Raw genomic sequence first — 15,451 nt, 5'->3', positions numbered from 1 at the left:
GTGCATCCTTCCGTATCGGCTTACTGTAGTCATGTATTGGCCTCCCTCTACAATTCCTCCCTCTCCCCCTTACCCCCTGCCTCTGCTAGTAACGCAGTATTTCTCGCTTCTTCTACATAGGCAGATCCGTCTCTAGTGACGTGTTCAATTCCGCATTATATAGCCTTTCTGGAGGACTTGATCAGATAGTTTATACACACACATTTTCAGGTTAGCTATGGATATTACTTTACTTTACCTTATCTGCAATAATACGGAGAGCAGGAAGCAACCATTTGTGACGGTTGTATAACTTACTCGCAACCTGTGATTAGGGCATACTTGCCCCAACATTAGCGGTTGTTTTTAATACACGATACTTCTCAATTTTGTTGTTTAAATTTTTTGACTGAGCTCAAGCGCATAATGTTTCTACAGTTCTAAGATAACACTCCATTGCTGGATAAAATTTTTTGAGCCTTGAGAGACGGCACATGCGTGTTTCAGTTATTGTTCAGGGAAGTGGAGCCATTGTTGTCACCGATATCTTGCGCTCTGTGAAAAGTAGCATCCAACGTGTAATATTCAACTGTGGCAGAGCTACAGCTACTAAAGTGACTTCCTAATAGCCACTTCACAATTTTTCGCACAGGAAGGCTACAAAACCCCTCTATTGTTATTGTTCCACATACATGCATCAGTATTTGTCATTTTACGTTTTCTCTACATTCGTTTTCGTCATGGTTGTAAGAGATATTGATTGTAATCTCTGCACTACAATCGTTCTCTCATAGGAGGAGTTCCCTTCCTTACCTTTTACCGTACATAAGTGCGTCGATGAGAGCACTCCATAAGAAAACAAGTATTTATATATCCTGTGTCATTCGTGTTCACCCGACCTCTCTGTGCTTAAGTAATAGTCTGAACTTCAATAATTCTGATATTATTTAGGTTTTTAGAATAGTTCTCATCAATCTAATGCTGAAAAAACGAATTTTGAATTTGAGCCGTCAAATTCATAAGTTATATTTGTTTATTTTTTTAGTCCTGTTTTCCATATGTTAGCAGTATCTGCGTTTAATACACGCTTTAGTCAATATGTCATGATTTCTACCGCGAATTTAATGCTCTAATATCTAAATAGTCAAGGCACCGTAGTTTATGCATATGTATGCGTCGATTTTGCATACGATACTGTTGTGTGTTTTCGTTAAATATTTTCCTGTGTCTCTCATAGAAATAATTTGGTTGCCGTATTTTGTTTACGTTATTACGTCCGCTTGGGTTAGTCTGCATTCGTCCGGTTGACAGGAGGTTGTTTACTCGCTTGTGTTTTGTGATCTTAATAGCATGCTATGTATTTCACAGTAAATCTTTGTGTATATGAGAGCCTTTTGGGTCGTTGAGTTAAATACCTGTTTGCAACGATGAATATATTATTTTCGAATGCCGTAAATATACGCTTTGTCATGGCGGGTAACACTGACGTAGCTTTGGCTGCCTTTGTTGTTAATATTTCGTAATTATTTATGTATTTCAGTGCGGAAGGTTTAATTTTAAAGCTTTATTAAGCACGGAGCATTAAATTATCACGTATCAAAGGATTTTTGCCTGGTCCGTAACGTAGGTACAAGTAATTTGGCTCAACAAAGGACCTCAGTTCTGCGAAAATTCCAGGTCCGTAAGTGTGCCCAGATGCAAAATACGACGTACCAGTCAATAAGACTAATAGGAAATAGACACATACGCACACAAACACATACATCCTGCTAATGTTTAACCATATGAGTTCGACAGATGCTGATACCAGAACAATACCGTGAATTGTACTTGGCAAATGGTTACTACATATACTGCCGGAAAAAAATGGGCTACTGGAAAGACTACGTCGATTTTGATCATATGTCGGCATATGCCACCTTGGGGGATAGTAGATGTAGTGATAATGGTTTCTACGTCGTCCACGAAGAGATAGCGTGATGGCACAGCCACCAGAGCGCCCAGCGTGTTCTAATGGCTCTGAGTACTATGGGACATAACATCTGAGGTCATCAGTCCCCTTGAACTTAGAACTACTTAAACCTAACTAACCTAAGGACATCACACACATCCTTTCCCGAGGCAGGATTCGAACCTGCGACCGTAGCGGTCGCGCGGTTCCATACTGAATCACTTAGAACCGCTCGGTCACTCCGGCCGGCACAACGTTCGTGTCAGGGGATTTTGGTGGTCAGCGGAAGTATTTAAACTTAGAAGAGTGTTCCTGGAGCCATTCTGTAACAATTCTGGGCGTGTGGTGTGTCACATTGTCGTCCTGGAATTGCCCGAGTCTGTCGGATCGCACAATGAACATGAAGGGCTGCAGGTGATCAGACAGAAGGCTTACGTACGTGTCACGTGTCAGAGTCGTATCTAGACGTACCAAGGGTACCATATTACTCATATTGCACACACCCTGCACCATTACAGAGCCTCTATCAGTTTGGACGGTCCCCTGTTGACATGCACGATCCTTGTATTCATGAAGTTGTCTCCATACCCGTACTTGTCCACCCATTCGATACAATTCGTCCGACCAGGCAACATGTTTCCATTTATCAACAGTCCAATATCGGTGTTGACGGGCCCAGGCGAAGCGTAAATCTTTGTTTCGTGCAGTCATCAAGGGGAAACAAGTGGGCTTTCGCCTCTGAACGCCCACTTCTGTGATAGTTCGTGGAATGGTTGGCACACTGACACTCGAAGGTAGCTCAGCATTGAAATCTGCAGCAATTTGCAGAGGGGCTGCACTTATGTCACGTTGAGCAATTATCTTCAGTCATCGTTGGTCTCGTTCTTGCAGGATCTCTTTCCGGCCACAACGATGTCGGAAATTTGAAGTTTTACGGATTTCTGATATTCACGGTACACTCGTCAAATGCTCGTGAGGGAATATCCCCACTTCATCGCTACCTCCCAGGCGCTATGTCCATCGCTCTCGTTCCGACTGTAACACCACATTCAAACTCACTTGATCTTGATAACCTGCCCTTGTAGCAGTAGTAACCGGTCTGACAACTGCACCAGACACTTGTTGTCTTATATAGGCGTTGCCGACCGTAGCACCGTATTCTGGCTGTTTATATATCTCTGCATTTGAATACCCATGCGTATACCAGTTTCTTTGGTGCTTCCACAATTGATTCGTGAAGTACAAAACCTAACATCTAACCTTTTGATAACAGGAACATACTTTCCTCACTGAAGAGCAAAAGTTAATCATCTATTAAGACGATTTGTATCTGATGATAGACCCATAGGTTTCGAAATGCAATGTGTAATTTAATAAAAACAAGAAACAAAATCATTGAAGAATTTTTTGTTATTTTTAGTCTTTTATAACGTAGGTCACGATCAGCCTCGTGACGAGTAAGCAATTCCGCACAGGTGGTCCTTTATGATCTTGTGTTAGGCGGCGAAGCCTGTCCACAAATGCTCTGCATGCATTTGATAGTTCATGCCACATGGTGTCTGAGACGTGTTGTGGAACCGATCGGTGCGACATTCCGTGTGACACGGCAAGATGTCTGCTTACGATCGTGGACGATCAGCTCGACGCCTCCAAGTCGAAGAGCGTCACCATTGTGTCCACAGTTGAGGCTGTGTCTAAATACGTCGTCTTGCGATTAAAAAAGGGCGCCGAAGTTTGAAATGCTGTGCGGAAACATGCTGGTGGTCGCAGACGGATTCTCACTCCCAGGCACATCACTGGCGCTTCCGGTACACCTGTCTGCCACAATAATTCCGCGACGATTAAATGAGGCTGGTTTGTGTACTAGGAAACCTGTTAAATGCATTACACTTCCACCACGCTAACGTCGAGAAAGCGGTCATTGATGAGAGCATGTTCGTTTGAGTCAGCAGCAGTGGTCCGGAGTGATGTTCTCCGAAGAATTCCGCATCATCGTCGCAAGTGAGTCTGGCCACCAGTGAGTGTGTAGAGACAGAGTAATGCGTTACACACCACAGAATGTTCCTGAACGTCATCGGTACGGTGTACGAGTTATGATGTGGGCAGGCATTATGCACAATGGCCGAAGACCGCCGCTCTGTTTTGCGTCAGGTGTCGCTAGAGCACAGCGATGTAGCAGGGAGATCATTCTGGGTCATGTCTGTCAGTTTAGGGGTGCGGTAAATCCCGACTTTCTGTTTCTGAATGAACATTACTGCTCACACAGGACCGCTCGTTTGTCGGACACACTGAAAAATACAGGTACTGAATCTATGGAATGGTCTTCGTACACTCCGGACCTAAACGCTATACACCATGCGTGGGACGCTCTTGGCAGACGTGTTTCTCAACGAACACCTCTTCCCTGATCCGTGGAACAACTGAAAGCCGCCTTGAGAGAGGAGTGCTAAAATATCACACAAAGACACCTCAGCTGTTTGATAGCCAGCATTAATAACAGGCGCAAAATGTGCATTAATGCGCGGAAAGGGCATATTCCTTACTGAAAGTCCGATATCGACCTTGATTTTTGGAGTCTGATCTGCGTCAAATATGAAGTTTTTTTTATATCTGTTATCCTGCTTTCCCATTTGGTAAAATCGCCACCATTTTTCGTTATAAATACATAACAAGAAGGAATTGTGCTACATAAACGAAATTGGTAGGCGTGTTTCTACGTATGAAACTTAATGTCCGTTCAAATTTCCTTCCTTCGCATAGCAGTGGCGCTAGTAGTGCACTACGAATATGCAAATCAGCTTTGCTTTAAATACGATCGTGTAGGTTAGTTACCTTTGAGATTGGAGCTAGTGAGTTGAGGTTAGTCAAGCAAGTTTTTGCTGCGATAAAGAAGCCATTGTCAACATCTCACTGAGTTTGATTGAGGTCGTGTAGTAGTGCTACGAGAAACAGGATATTCTTTCTGCGATACTGCAGGAAGACTTGTCAGAAACGTAGCCCTAGTAAACGACTGCTGGCGCTGGTGGCTACGAGAATGTGCGAGCACCAGAAGACTTGCCTCCGAACGGCCGCGTGGCGCTACGGGGAGGGAAAACCATCGTACTCCGTGTTTCGCCCTGGTGTATCGTATTGCTTCTGCAGCAGCAATTTAAGCAGCAGGTGGTACGATAGTGACACAGCACAGTTACAAATCGGTTACTTCAAGGGCAGCTCCATTCCACTGAAGCTAAACCGTCGTTTGCAAATTGGCGGGGAATGCGGAGGTCCGTTGTGTTTTCTGATGAAAGGTGGTTCTGCCTCAACGCCGATATAACCATGTGTTAGTTAGAAGGTCAGTTGAGGACCTGCAACTAACCTATGTGCGTACTAGAGACTATGGACCTACACCTGGAGTTATGGCCTGGGGTGCGATTTTCTACGACACTATAAGCACTCTCGTTATCCCACGCAACGCTACTGAAAGTTGTAGGTCAGTTTGGCGATTCGACCTCTTGTGCTGTCATTCATGAACAGCATTCCAGGTGATGTTTTCCAGCAGGATACCGCCGGTGTACCGCATTTGTAGCCCAATATTCTCTACAGTGTGTCGAGTGCTGCCTTCGTCTGCTGTATCAGCAGATCTGTGTCCAATCAAGAACTTACGGGGCATCGTCTGACGACAACTCCTACGACATCCACAACTACCAATAATCATTTATGTATTTGTCGATCAGCTGCAACAGGCATGGGGCTCCATGCCGCAGGCTGACATCCTGCACCTGTACAACTCAATGAAATTAATATTCTGACCGTTATGCTTGTTATTAATGTACCATTATTTCATATTTGCAATGGTTTATCTCGCGCTACCATTAACCTGTGATCATGTGATGTTAATCAGCTAAGTATGTCACCTAGACAAATATATTTACGAAATACGAGAGATGTCACTGTTGTTAAGGGGAGTACGACAACAAACGGGAAGAGTTGAAATAGGAGAGGCACCACAGGACATTTTGATTTCCACTGTCCATACTTTTACAAATACATTCATAAAACTTTGTCGGCATGACCAGGAAGGACAGGATTCACTCTCAAAGCAGAGGAAGTTCAAAACCAAAGCAATATAAATTTTTGTACACGTGAAATTGCATCATTTTTTCACTTACTACTGGCTGTATTTGTTGCTGTGGGTACACTGTTCTACGTAAGAAAGAGAGATTCTTCGATGAATTTTCCACGGCATCCAAACCATACTTACAGCTGTATGAAACTCTAGAATTTTCCAGGTCTGTTAAAAACTGGTAAGAATTGAGATAATTAACTATAAAATCTGAGTTTTTTTTAAACCTGAAGTTTAAAATGTAACACCCCATTCATTTTTCCATAAATTAAATAAATTGTCGAGTTTCAGACACCTGTAAGTATGAAACTTCCTGGCAAATTAAAACTGTGTGCCGGACCGAGACTCAAATTCGGGACCTTTGCCTTTCGCGGGCAAGTGCTCTACCAACTGAGCTACCCAAGCACGACTTACGCCCCGTCCTCACAGCTTTACTTCCGCCAGTACCTCGTCTCCTACCTTCCAAACTTTACACAGTTTTAATATACCAGGAAGTTTCATATCAGCGCACACTCCGCTGCAGAGTGAAAATCTCAACCTGTAAGTATGGTTTGTATGCTGTGCAAAATTCGTCGAAGAATCTCTCTTACTTATGAAGAAAAGTGTACCTACAGCAACAAATGCAGCCAATTGTACGTGAAAAATGATGAAATTTCAAATGTAAAAAAAATTATTTTGTTGTGTTTCTGAACTTCCACGGCTATGAGTTTCAATTCTGAATCCTTCCTGGTCATACTGACAAAGTTTTATGAACTTATTTATAAAAGTGTAGACAGTGGAAATTAAAATGTCCTGTGGTGCCTTTCCTGCTGCAAGTCGGCCCGTTTGAAGTCCTGCCCCCTTAAGCCACTGTCGAGCATTGTGTGTCTTACACGGCTACCACACAAGTGTGAAACGGGCTCTCGATTTCAGGTGAGTCAGCCTGTGGAACCCGAGCAGCGCTACCCGGACCTGCTGGACATTCCGCACCGCGCGGGCCCACTGCCGCCGCAGCCGCCGCCGGGCCACGCCGCCCCCGCTGCCCCCGGAGGCGGCAAGGCGGCCAGCGTGAGCGTGGCGGCGGGGCCCGACGCGCCCTTCTACGTGCCGCGCGTGCTGGCCACACACGCGTACGCGACGCTGCCCAGGGCGCGGCCGGGCGCCACCCAGCGCAAGGAGGAGGTGGTGGCGCCGCCGCTGGCGCAGCCGCCGCCCCCGCACGGGCAGCCGCACTACGACAACATGGGCCCGCGCGTCACCGCCGGCGGCAGCTCCACGCTGTCGCTGCCCGACGCGCTGCCCCCGGACAGCGAGGCCGACGCCGACGCCGACGCCCCCGACGACATCCCGCCACCCCCGCTGCCCCCCATGTGCTCCCCCCTACCGGCCGAGTATGTCGCCCTCTGAGGCCCGCTCACCGTCAAAGTCGATTTGAATCTTTGCCTCGCTCGCAGGACAACGCCAGAGGACGATCGTGTCTTTGCTACTCCTCTGCGTGTGGCAGTATCGCGTAGTGGCGTAGGTAACTCCTCTGAGCTTTGTCACTATTAATTGGACTTAATTTTCGTGCTATGGTATCCTCCCTTACACCAGAACAAACCACCACAAGGACATATAGAGGCCAAATCATTTAACACATGACACTCCTGTTGCCCATCACACGTGGGAAAGATAAAAGGCTGACGAGGCCTTATTCTTGCAAACCTACAATCGGTGGGCAATTTCCATGAGCAACACCCGAGTTCACTTCATAAATCGTCTGAAAGTATCAACTTATTGTGGTTGATTTCTAATACACACAGTATAAATTAGGGCTGCTGGTAACGGAATTTCAGTTCAGATCTGTGGGTCATACTACACCATTTGGAACACTTGGTATTGCCTCATTATTCTCCTCAAAGCTTCAACTTGATGGTAGCAACATTTAAGTATTATTTACAGGGTGCAACAAAAGAAATCGACAAACTTCAGGAACAGCTCCCTTACACCAAAATAAGAAAAAAAGTCCAGTAAACAAGAGCTCTAAAGCTCATATCTTAAAGAGATATGAGCACGTGTTCATATTCGATAGTAAGAAACACCTCTTCTACTATGGACGAAAACAAGAGAAATATGTCTGGTTAACATGGGATCTAACAAACATACCTTAAGAGCTGTGAGCACTCGTTCATCAGAAGAAAAGTGTTTACACTAGCGAAGATGAACGAGTGATCATAGCTTTCAAAGTATGTAGTCTTGAGACTTTGTTCACTAGACATTTTTTTTTTATTGGGCGCAATACTTTCACCACCCAACATTTGGAAAGCAAAAACCTTGCCGTAAAAGAGATATGTTTCATAGTATCGAAGGTGAACAGATGCTCATACCTCTTAATGTATGCATTTTAGAGCCCATATCTACAAGGCATTTAATGGGTATAGGTATATTTGTGACTGAGGATGGTGTACTGAGTAGTATAACGTCAGTATTTAGCGATTTTCGTGCTAATAATTGTAGCTATTACAAGTCGTATGTTTTAGTGTTAAAACCGGTTCTCATCAGATCTCCGAAGTTAAGCGCTGTGGGGCTGGGCTAGTATTTGGATGGGGACCGTCCGGTCGGCCGAGCGCTGTTGGTTAGCGGGGTGCACTCAGCCCTTGTGAGGAAAACTGAGGAGCTACTTGACTGAGAAGTAGCCCCTCCGGCCAGGAAAACTAACGACGGCCGGGAGAGCGGTGTGCTGACCACATGCCCCTCCGTATCCGCATCCAGTGACGCACCTGGGCTGAGAGAATGACACGGCGGCTGGTCGTCACCATTGTGGCTTGGTCTGTTCGGACGGAGTGTAGTTAATGTAGTTCCTGCTAGTTCACATGGCCCAAGGCAACCAATAATGTTCATTATCCCCACTTCAGCAGGTCAGACATTGAACTGTGGGTGTATGGACTCGTGAAAGGAAGTCTGTACTGCCAGGCAGCGTTCACTTCGTGCCACAGAAACACGAAAGCGTAACATTTGTGACTTATTTGTGGGAAGTGGAAGTGGAAAAACAGCCAACATATTAATGTATGTACATCTTAAGATACTCATATAAAATATTTGCAATTATACCAGTTACATCCTGCATAAACCTGGGAGATTTCTAATCAGAATTTCATTTTGGATTAGTGGGTAGTTCTCTACCACTAGAGACACCCGAGCTTACCTCATCTATATCCTTAGATCTTCACCTTGCTCTAGGGTTACTTCCAATACTTCCGAATGAAATTCTACTTCGCACGAATTTGGTAGATAAAAGTATGGCTGAGCGGGCTCCGTTTTGTGGGAGGTAGATACAAGTGGAAAAACATGGTGACGATTCTTTGGGCAAGGATCTACCATTAGAATCCCTCGATCGTATTTCTCAGATAACCTAAAAGATTCCGTTTGGGCGTTGCTCTTCTCCGACAGACACAAATGAAATTCAATTTAGAAAGTGATACCGACGGGCAGAACGGTGGAACTCCCGTCTCCGTTGCATGAGAGCGTGACAGGGATGATAAATACGCAGAGATGAATCCACTGGGAGAACTCATCTATTAAAAAGCTCAAGCTTGCCTTTGTTCACTAGACGTTTTTTCTTATTGGGGTCAATACTTTCTCCACCAAAAATTTGGAAAGCAAAAACTGAACTTCTCTCGTGGCTCGTTTCTAAAACGCCTAATTAAAATCTACAGAGGCATAGCAACAGGTTTCCGAGAACTACAACTACAGAAACATGAATTATTAAACGCTAAGATCAATGACAGATCCAAGCTGAAGAAATGAGATTCCTTCGTGCAGTTGAGGGTTACTCCGAATGATGTAACTAAGTAAGCCATAGAATTGTAAAATTTGTAGACACGCTGTAGCAGACAAAATTAACGAATACGGATAAAACGTATGCTGAGCATGGTTGCAAATCAAATTCGAACATTGGCTCTACGATAAACCCCTCAGAAAGACGCAGTATGGGAAGTCTCAGAAAAAAAGTGGGCTGTTAAACCTGGGAAGCTAACGGAAAGTTAACGTCTTGGGTCGACACGTGAAGCCTGCTCGGGTGTTGCAAAATGTTCAGAATAATATGAAAAAGAAACTTAACTGGTCTCCGTAGGACACATAGTTAGAACTTAAACATACATGGTGCTTTAGCTGCCCCTACCACTAGGTTTCATGCAACACATAACAAATTGAAATACCAAACACAAGATTTTCATTTCTCTAGCTCGCTTCATGTAAATCAGTAGTTCAGCAGAAAAACTAAAGAGGACTTCTTTGTAGGAAATTTGATGTAGTTAAGTTTTGTACTGGGATTCGTTTCCGCTAGAGGGTGTAGTTCTCTATTTTATCAAGGAAAATGTACAGAAGTCAGCTTCTAGCACCTTTTCCTGGAATGCTTGAAAACCGTGACCTCCAGAAAAAAGTTTCCCAATACAAATTTTAACTGCATTAAATTTTGTACGAAATGCTCCTTTCATTTTTTCTGTATGACTAATGATTTGCGTGTAACAAGTGAGAGAATATGAGAATCTGGTGCACGGTATTTGAAAATGTTTTCGATTGCATAAATTCCAGTGGTAAAGCAGCTGAATCACGCAGTATACAACATGCTGTATGTTCTTTCCAAACTATAAAATTATTCATATACCTGTTCATATTCCACCTTGAAGCATAAAGAGACTTCCATTGCATTTTAGATGCTAGATGAAACGAATTTAATACTTTTACACCTCTCTGTGTTGGTATATACACTCAATTTCAAATACGAAGTGGCTTTCGTTTACGATTTATGGAAATTGAAGACAATTTTCTATTGCAAAGGTACCGTGTACCATGGCATCACAGATTTTACTCGTCCACAAGCATCTTCCTTATAACAATAGACTGTCTGATAATATCCCAGCTGCCTATAAAATCAAAATTTACTTATATACTAGTTAATTTACATCTATGAACTCTTTTTCTTTTGACAGTTATGAGTCTCCAAAACGTTGCACACAGCCCCATTGTAAATCAAAGTAGACATTGCGCTTACCTGATAGTATGCTGAGAAAAGAAAAATACTTTCTTTCTTCTTAGACCTGTCCTTTGCAATGGATGCAGAATCCTAGTTTTCATACCTGTAATGGTTACTAGTTTTAAAAGTAACTAGTTTACACATTACAACAATTAATGAACTGATGCCGTACCGCTGTTAACTGAAGCAACTAAAGTGGTTGCAATTTCCAATTCAATTCTCTCTCAACAATCTATGCAGAAATAGCTTATTGAACAAAACATCACAAATAAATCAAAGTTTTCTGCTTGCCATTAATGGGTGTGATTTAAAACATACTACAAATTTCATTTTGAAATCGGGTTTTAATTCAGCTTTCATAGCTTGTTATTTTTTATTTATTCATGCCTAACACTCAGCACACACTGGTGAAAATTAAACGGATTGTTGCAGTCGGTATGAACTGTAATAAATCTTACTTTGTTCAATTTTTTAGCTGCTCCACATTTGGAGCATACTATCACACTTATTCTGATGGGTATCTGCGTTATTCTTCGAGTGAACAGTTCACACACACACACACACACACACACACACCAATTACGACATATTTTAGTGACACCACACCACAAGATAAAACCTCCCCTTTTTGAAAAAGAAAGGTCCTTTTATCCTTCAATGTCCATTACCAAACTTGATTATGAAAGCTCAGAACTGAATCGTTTACAGATTTGTAGGAATGGTGACTTTAAAAGCGCAGTCTGCATGAAGATCGGCACAGAAGAACAGACATTGCAAAGGCCGTCGACTCTGTTTATGACTCTAATGACTCAGTACCTCTTTTGTGTCCTATCGGGAACTTTGAACATAGAAGCATATTCGGTCGAGTTGAGGTACTTGAGCATAAGTGCATAGTGTTCTATTTCAGTGACTTACGGTGACTTTTTCAGACAGTGAATGTGCGGGCATCTTTTTGTTGCAATCACAGAAGTGCACAGCAATCATATCTCAGGAAGTGGACTTAGCGATGTGACACTTCTCTGCTCCAGTGTGATTGTTAAAACGGCTGGCAAGGTTTTGAGATATAGAGCGATGAGGTACTCCACCTGGAACGAGTTAGCGCCGAAATGAAACTAACTGTAATATTATGTGTATTATGTATTCTTAGGTGTATATATGACGGAGGTATCAGAACAACCAATGCTTTTTTATGGTGTTAGTAATTTGTGAACCAGTGCTGAAAGCAGGCCTATTAACAGGTGAGTGTCCAAGTAAGACAGAAACAAGAATCCCTTTCCAATGAGTAGTCTGTTGATCGTCTAGTTTTAAATGTAAAAGAGTGGAGACTGACAAAATAAATTAAGAGAATTTATTATCGTAACGGTTAACTTGATTATTTTACTAATCACTTACGAAAAGAAAATTTTATATTCCACTACTTTCGACTACTAGTCTATATGCAACAAACTCAGACTCCTGTCAATATTAATCCACGTAAGTACTGTAATAACCTCCTGTCTCCTTAGAGCACTCATGTTTTCATCAAACAAGACAATTTTATCCCTAAATGCTTAAACAGTAACAGTTTATTTCAGAGACCGTTTGCTCTAGGACGGAAAAAATTGTGTTAAATCCTGTACTGTTGTATTCTTCTATGACCACTTACCACCTTTAAAAGTTCTCACCTGAGCAGCTGATAGCTGAATGCTTTGTAAATATCGATGCAGGTTTTTGTTACAGTAACCTTGTACATAATGTGTTTCAGCGTGTTTGCTTTATGGCGAAGTGCAGAGAATGTGTAAATATATCGGACTTTTTTTTGAAAACCACGTACAAAAAGATTTTTTTACAAAAGTCATTTTTTTCTTACGTACTTTCATTTAAGACACAGAAGGCAGATATTCTTTCTGCAAATTTTCCCTGTTTGTCTGAAATGAGGTGGTATAATACAATTACTCTACTTCTCTTATATATTAAACAGCACAGAATCATTCAGCACTTACTGTATTGTTTGGAGAAAACTGTACAACATTTTTCCTATTAACAGGGAATGTTGATTGGCTATCTTCATAAATGTTTGCGAACATCACTGTAGTCGCATGGAAATGACTTTCAAATGCTGTCTTAGAAGTTTTCTTATTTACCATGTCCGAGGACATTTTAATACGTCGTTCTCCTTCATCACTTAATGAGCTCCCTGTGTAATATACTTTGACGAAACGTCAGACAGAATCCAGATAAATTTTTTTTAAAAAGTAACGTTTTAGTTGAAGTATCGTCCATTCCTTTTAACACTAACAGAATATAAGAATAAAGAGACACATTTTCTAGTTAGAAACTTCGGAATAATGAAGAAAGAATAGACATAATTCGACGGATATGTGACTTTTTTGACGTATCTCGATAGTTCTTTTAAAGGTGTAAAAGGTCATATTACAAATAATGTTTATATTACTTTATACAATAGAGTAGAATTGATGCAATATAGAACACTGTCAATTACATGTCACTGTATTCCTTAATTACGTATGTAATCTACTTTCAGTTGTACTAATTTCATGTAACGAAGAAAAATAACCATATACAAATAATTTAACGCTGCATGTACATCCGCAGCAATTTTCTATTACGTTAACGTGCTCTTAAAACTGGTCAAATTTCAGTACTAAAATTAAGCGGAATGTAATCATTATTATGTGTTTGTAAAAACAATATTTGATTCTCCTGTGCATACAGAGAGAAAATTCTCAATAGTTACTGCATTGAATTCTATTTTGAATTTGTAAGTTTAGAAACAAATCAGAATAAATTGAATAATTACATGATTCAGAAAGTACAATATTACCAGTGAAAACGTAAGAAAAGATAAATACCAACCCAATTCGTTTCTCGCCAATTCAGCTGTGCTACCCACATTAGGTGCCAACCATATTTCATCGAATTAGTGAAGTGAATATTCGTTTTTCCTATGTGACAAATTTTTCTGTTGTACATCAATGTCAAATTCAATGAAGTCATATCTCCAGGTATGAGCAAGAGTAATGTAAGTTCTACTACTCTACATAAATTATTGTGCAGTTCTCTCGTGAATTTAAAAGAGGCAAAGGAATAGAATTATTAACCTTGGACAAGTGCTTGATGACAAAGATAAACAAATTACACGGAATTAAGTAACATACTATAACACTTTTGCCACTGCATTATAACACGTATGGATAAAAATAAATTACACGATATTAACTGATGTACCACAATGTCGCAAGTACACCAAGATAAATAAATGTCGGTCAACTGTAATGTATACGTCACTCTCAATTTACTCTCCGTACCAAAATGATAAGAAATTCCAAACTTTCAATGGTATCATCCGTTCTCTTTATCCCGAAGAAACTGGTTTTGAAGTAGGAGGGCATTTCATCAGTAGATTCGTAATGGCGCCACCAGCGACTTCTACATAAACTGTCTATTGAATTACAGTCACCTGGCCCAACGTGCAGGCCAAACGGCCTTGAACACTGTGACTGTAGTGTTGTAATTAGGCAACAGGCTAAGTGTGTGTGGAGATTCCTGCTGTCACTGAACAGAAAGGGCAATAAGCACGCTGGTATACAGAGCTATCCACCCGAAGGAGCAGTCACGTAAATATTATGTAATACCATATTTACTCTGTAAAACTGCCCCAATTCGGCGAGATCTAGAGTCCGCAAGTTTCTGCACGTGCGCCATATTCAGCTGAAGACTCTTACACAGCGTGTTTCACAATTCATGTTACACGCCTCTACAGACTCTAAAGGTGACTTAGTAAATCAAGTTTTACATGGAAACAACGTCCGGGTACGTCATACAACGACGCTAGAGAGAGTCGAAGTTATAGGAGCCGGTGCCTGTAAATGTATACAGGATGATTTGGTTCAAATGGCTCTGAGCACTATGCGACTTAACGTCTGAGGTCATCAGTCGCCTAGAACTTAGAACTCATTAAAACTAACTAACCTAAAGACATCACACACATCTATGCCCGAAGCAGGATTCGAACCTGCGACTGTAGCGGTCGCTCAGTTCCAGACTGTAGAACATAGAACAGCATGGCCACTCTGGCCTGAAGGGTGATTTCGTTATGTTAAAAACGTTCTAGGATGATAGAAGAGGATAAATGCATCAATTTGGGGTAGGGATCTCTGTTTGGGAAACGAACGATTCAGAAATTATAAGCGAAAAGCGTTATGATACCTTGGACAAATCTACAAGGAAGTATACTTCAGTTTACTGACGAAAGATGGAAGTACAAAAATGTTCAGGGAAATTCAGGAACACACTTTCGGTGAAATTAAAAGCGGAGGCAGTAAAATTAAGAATGCAATAGGAATTTCACTGTCAAATGCTGAGGAGAGAGCGGATAGAGGAAAGAGTACATTGATGGCTTGTATGAGAGGGAGGGCTTGTCTGG

At 41.8% G+C, this 15,451-nt stretch overlaps 1 protein-coding gene across 1 annotated transcript in view; it reads left to right on the top strand.

The window, feature by feature from the left end:
• Positions 1-7,501, top strand: part of LOC126281654 (leucine-rich repeat-containing protein 24-like) — a 354,700-nt gene extending 347,199 nt beyond the window's left edge. The window contains exon 9 of the mRNA XM_049980790.1: positions 6,945-7,501. Within this exon, the coding sequence (XP_049836747.1) occupies positions 6,945-7,418 (474 nt within the window). The 3' untranslated portion in view covers positions 7,419-7,501. The remainder of the gene's footprint in view (positions 1-6,944) is intronic.
• The last annotated feature ends 7,950 nt before the right edge of the window (positions 7,502-15,451 follow it).

This window comes from Schistocerca gregaria, chromosome 7 (assembly GCF_023897955.1).
Source record: "Schistocerca gregaria isolate iqSchGreg1 chromosome 7, iqSchGreg1.2, whole genome shotgun sequence".
Classification (NCBI taxonomy): Eukaryota; Metazoa; Arthropoda; class Insecta; order Orthoptera; family Acrididae; genus Schistocerca; species Schistocerca gregaria.
This window is presented reverse-complemented; position numbering and strand designations above follow the sequence as displayed.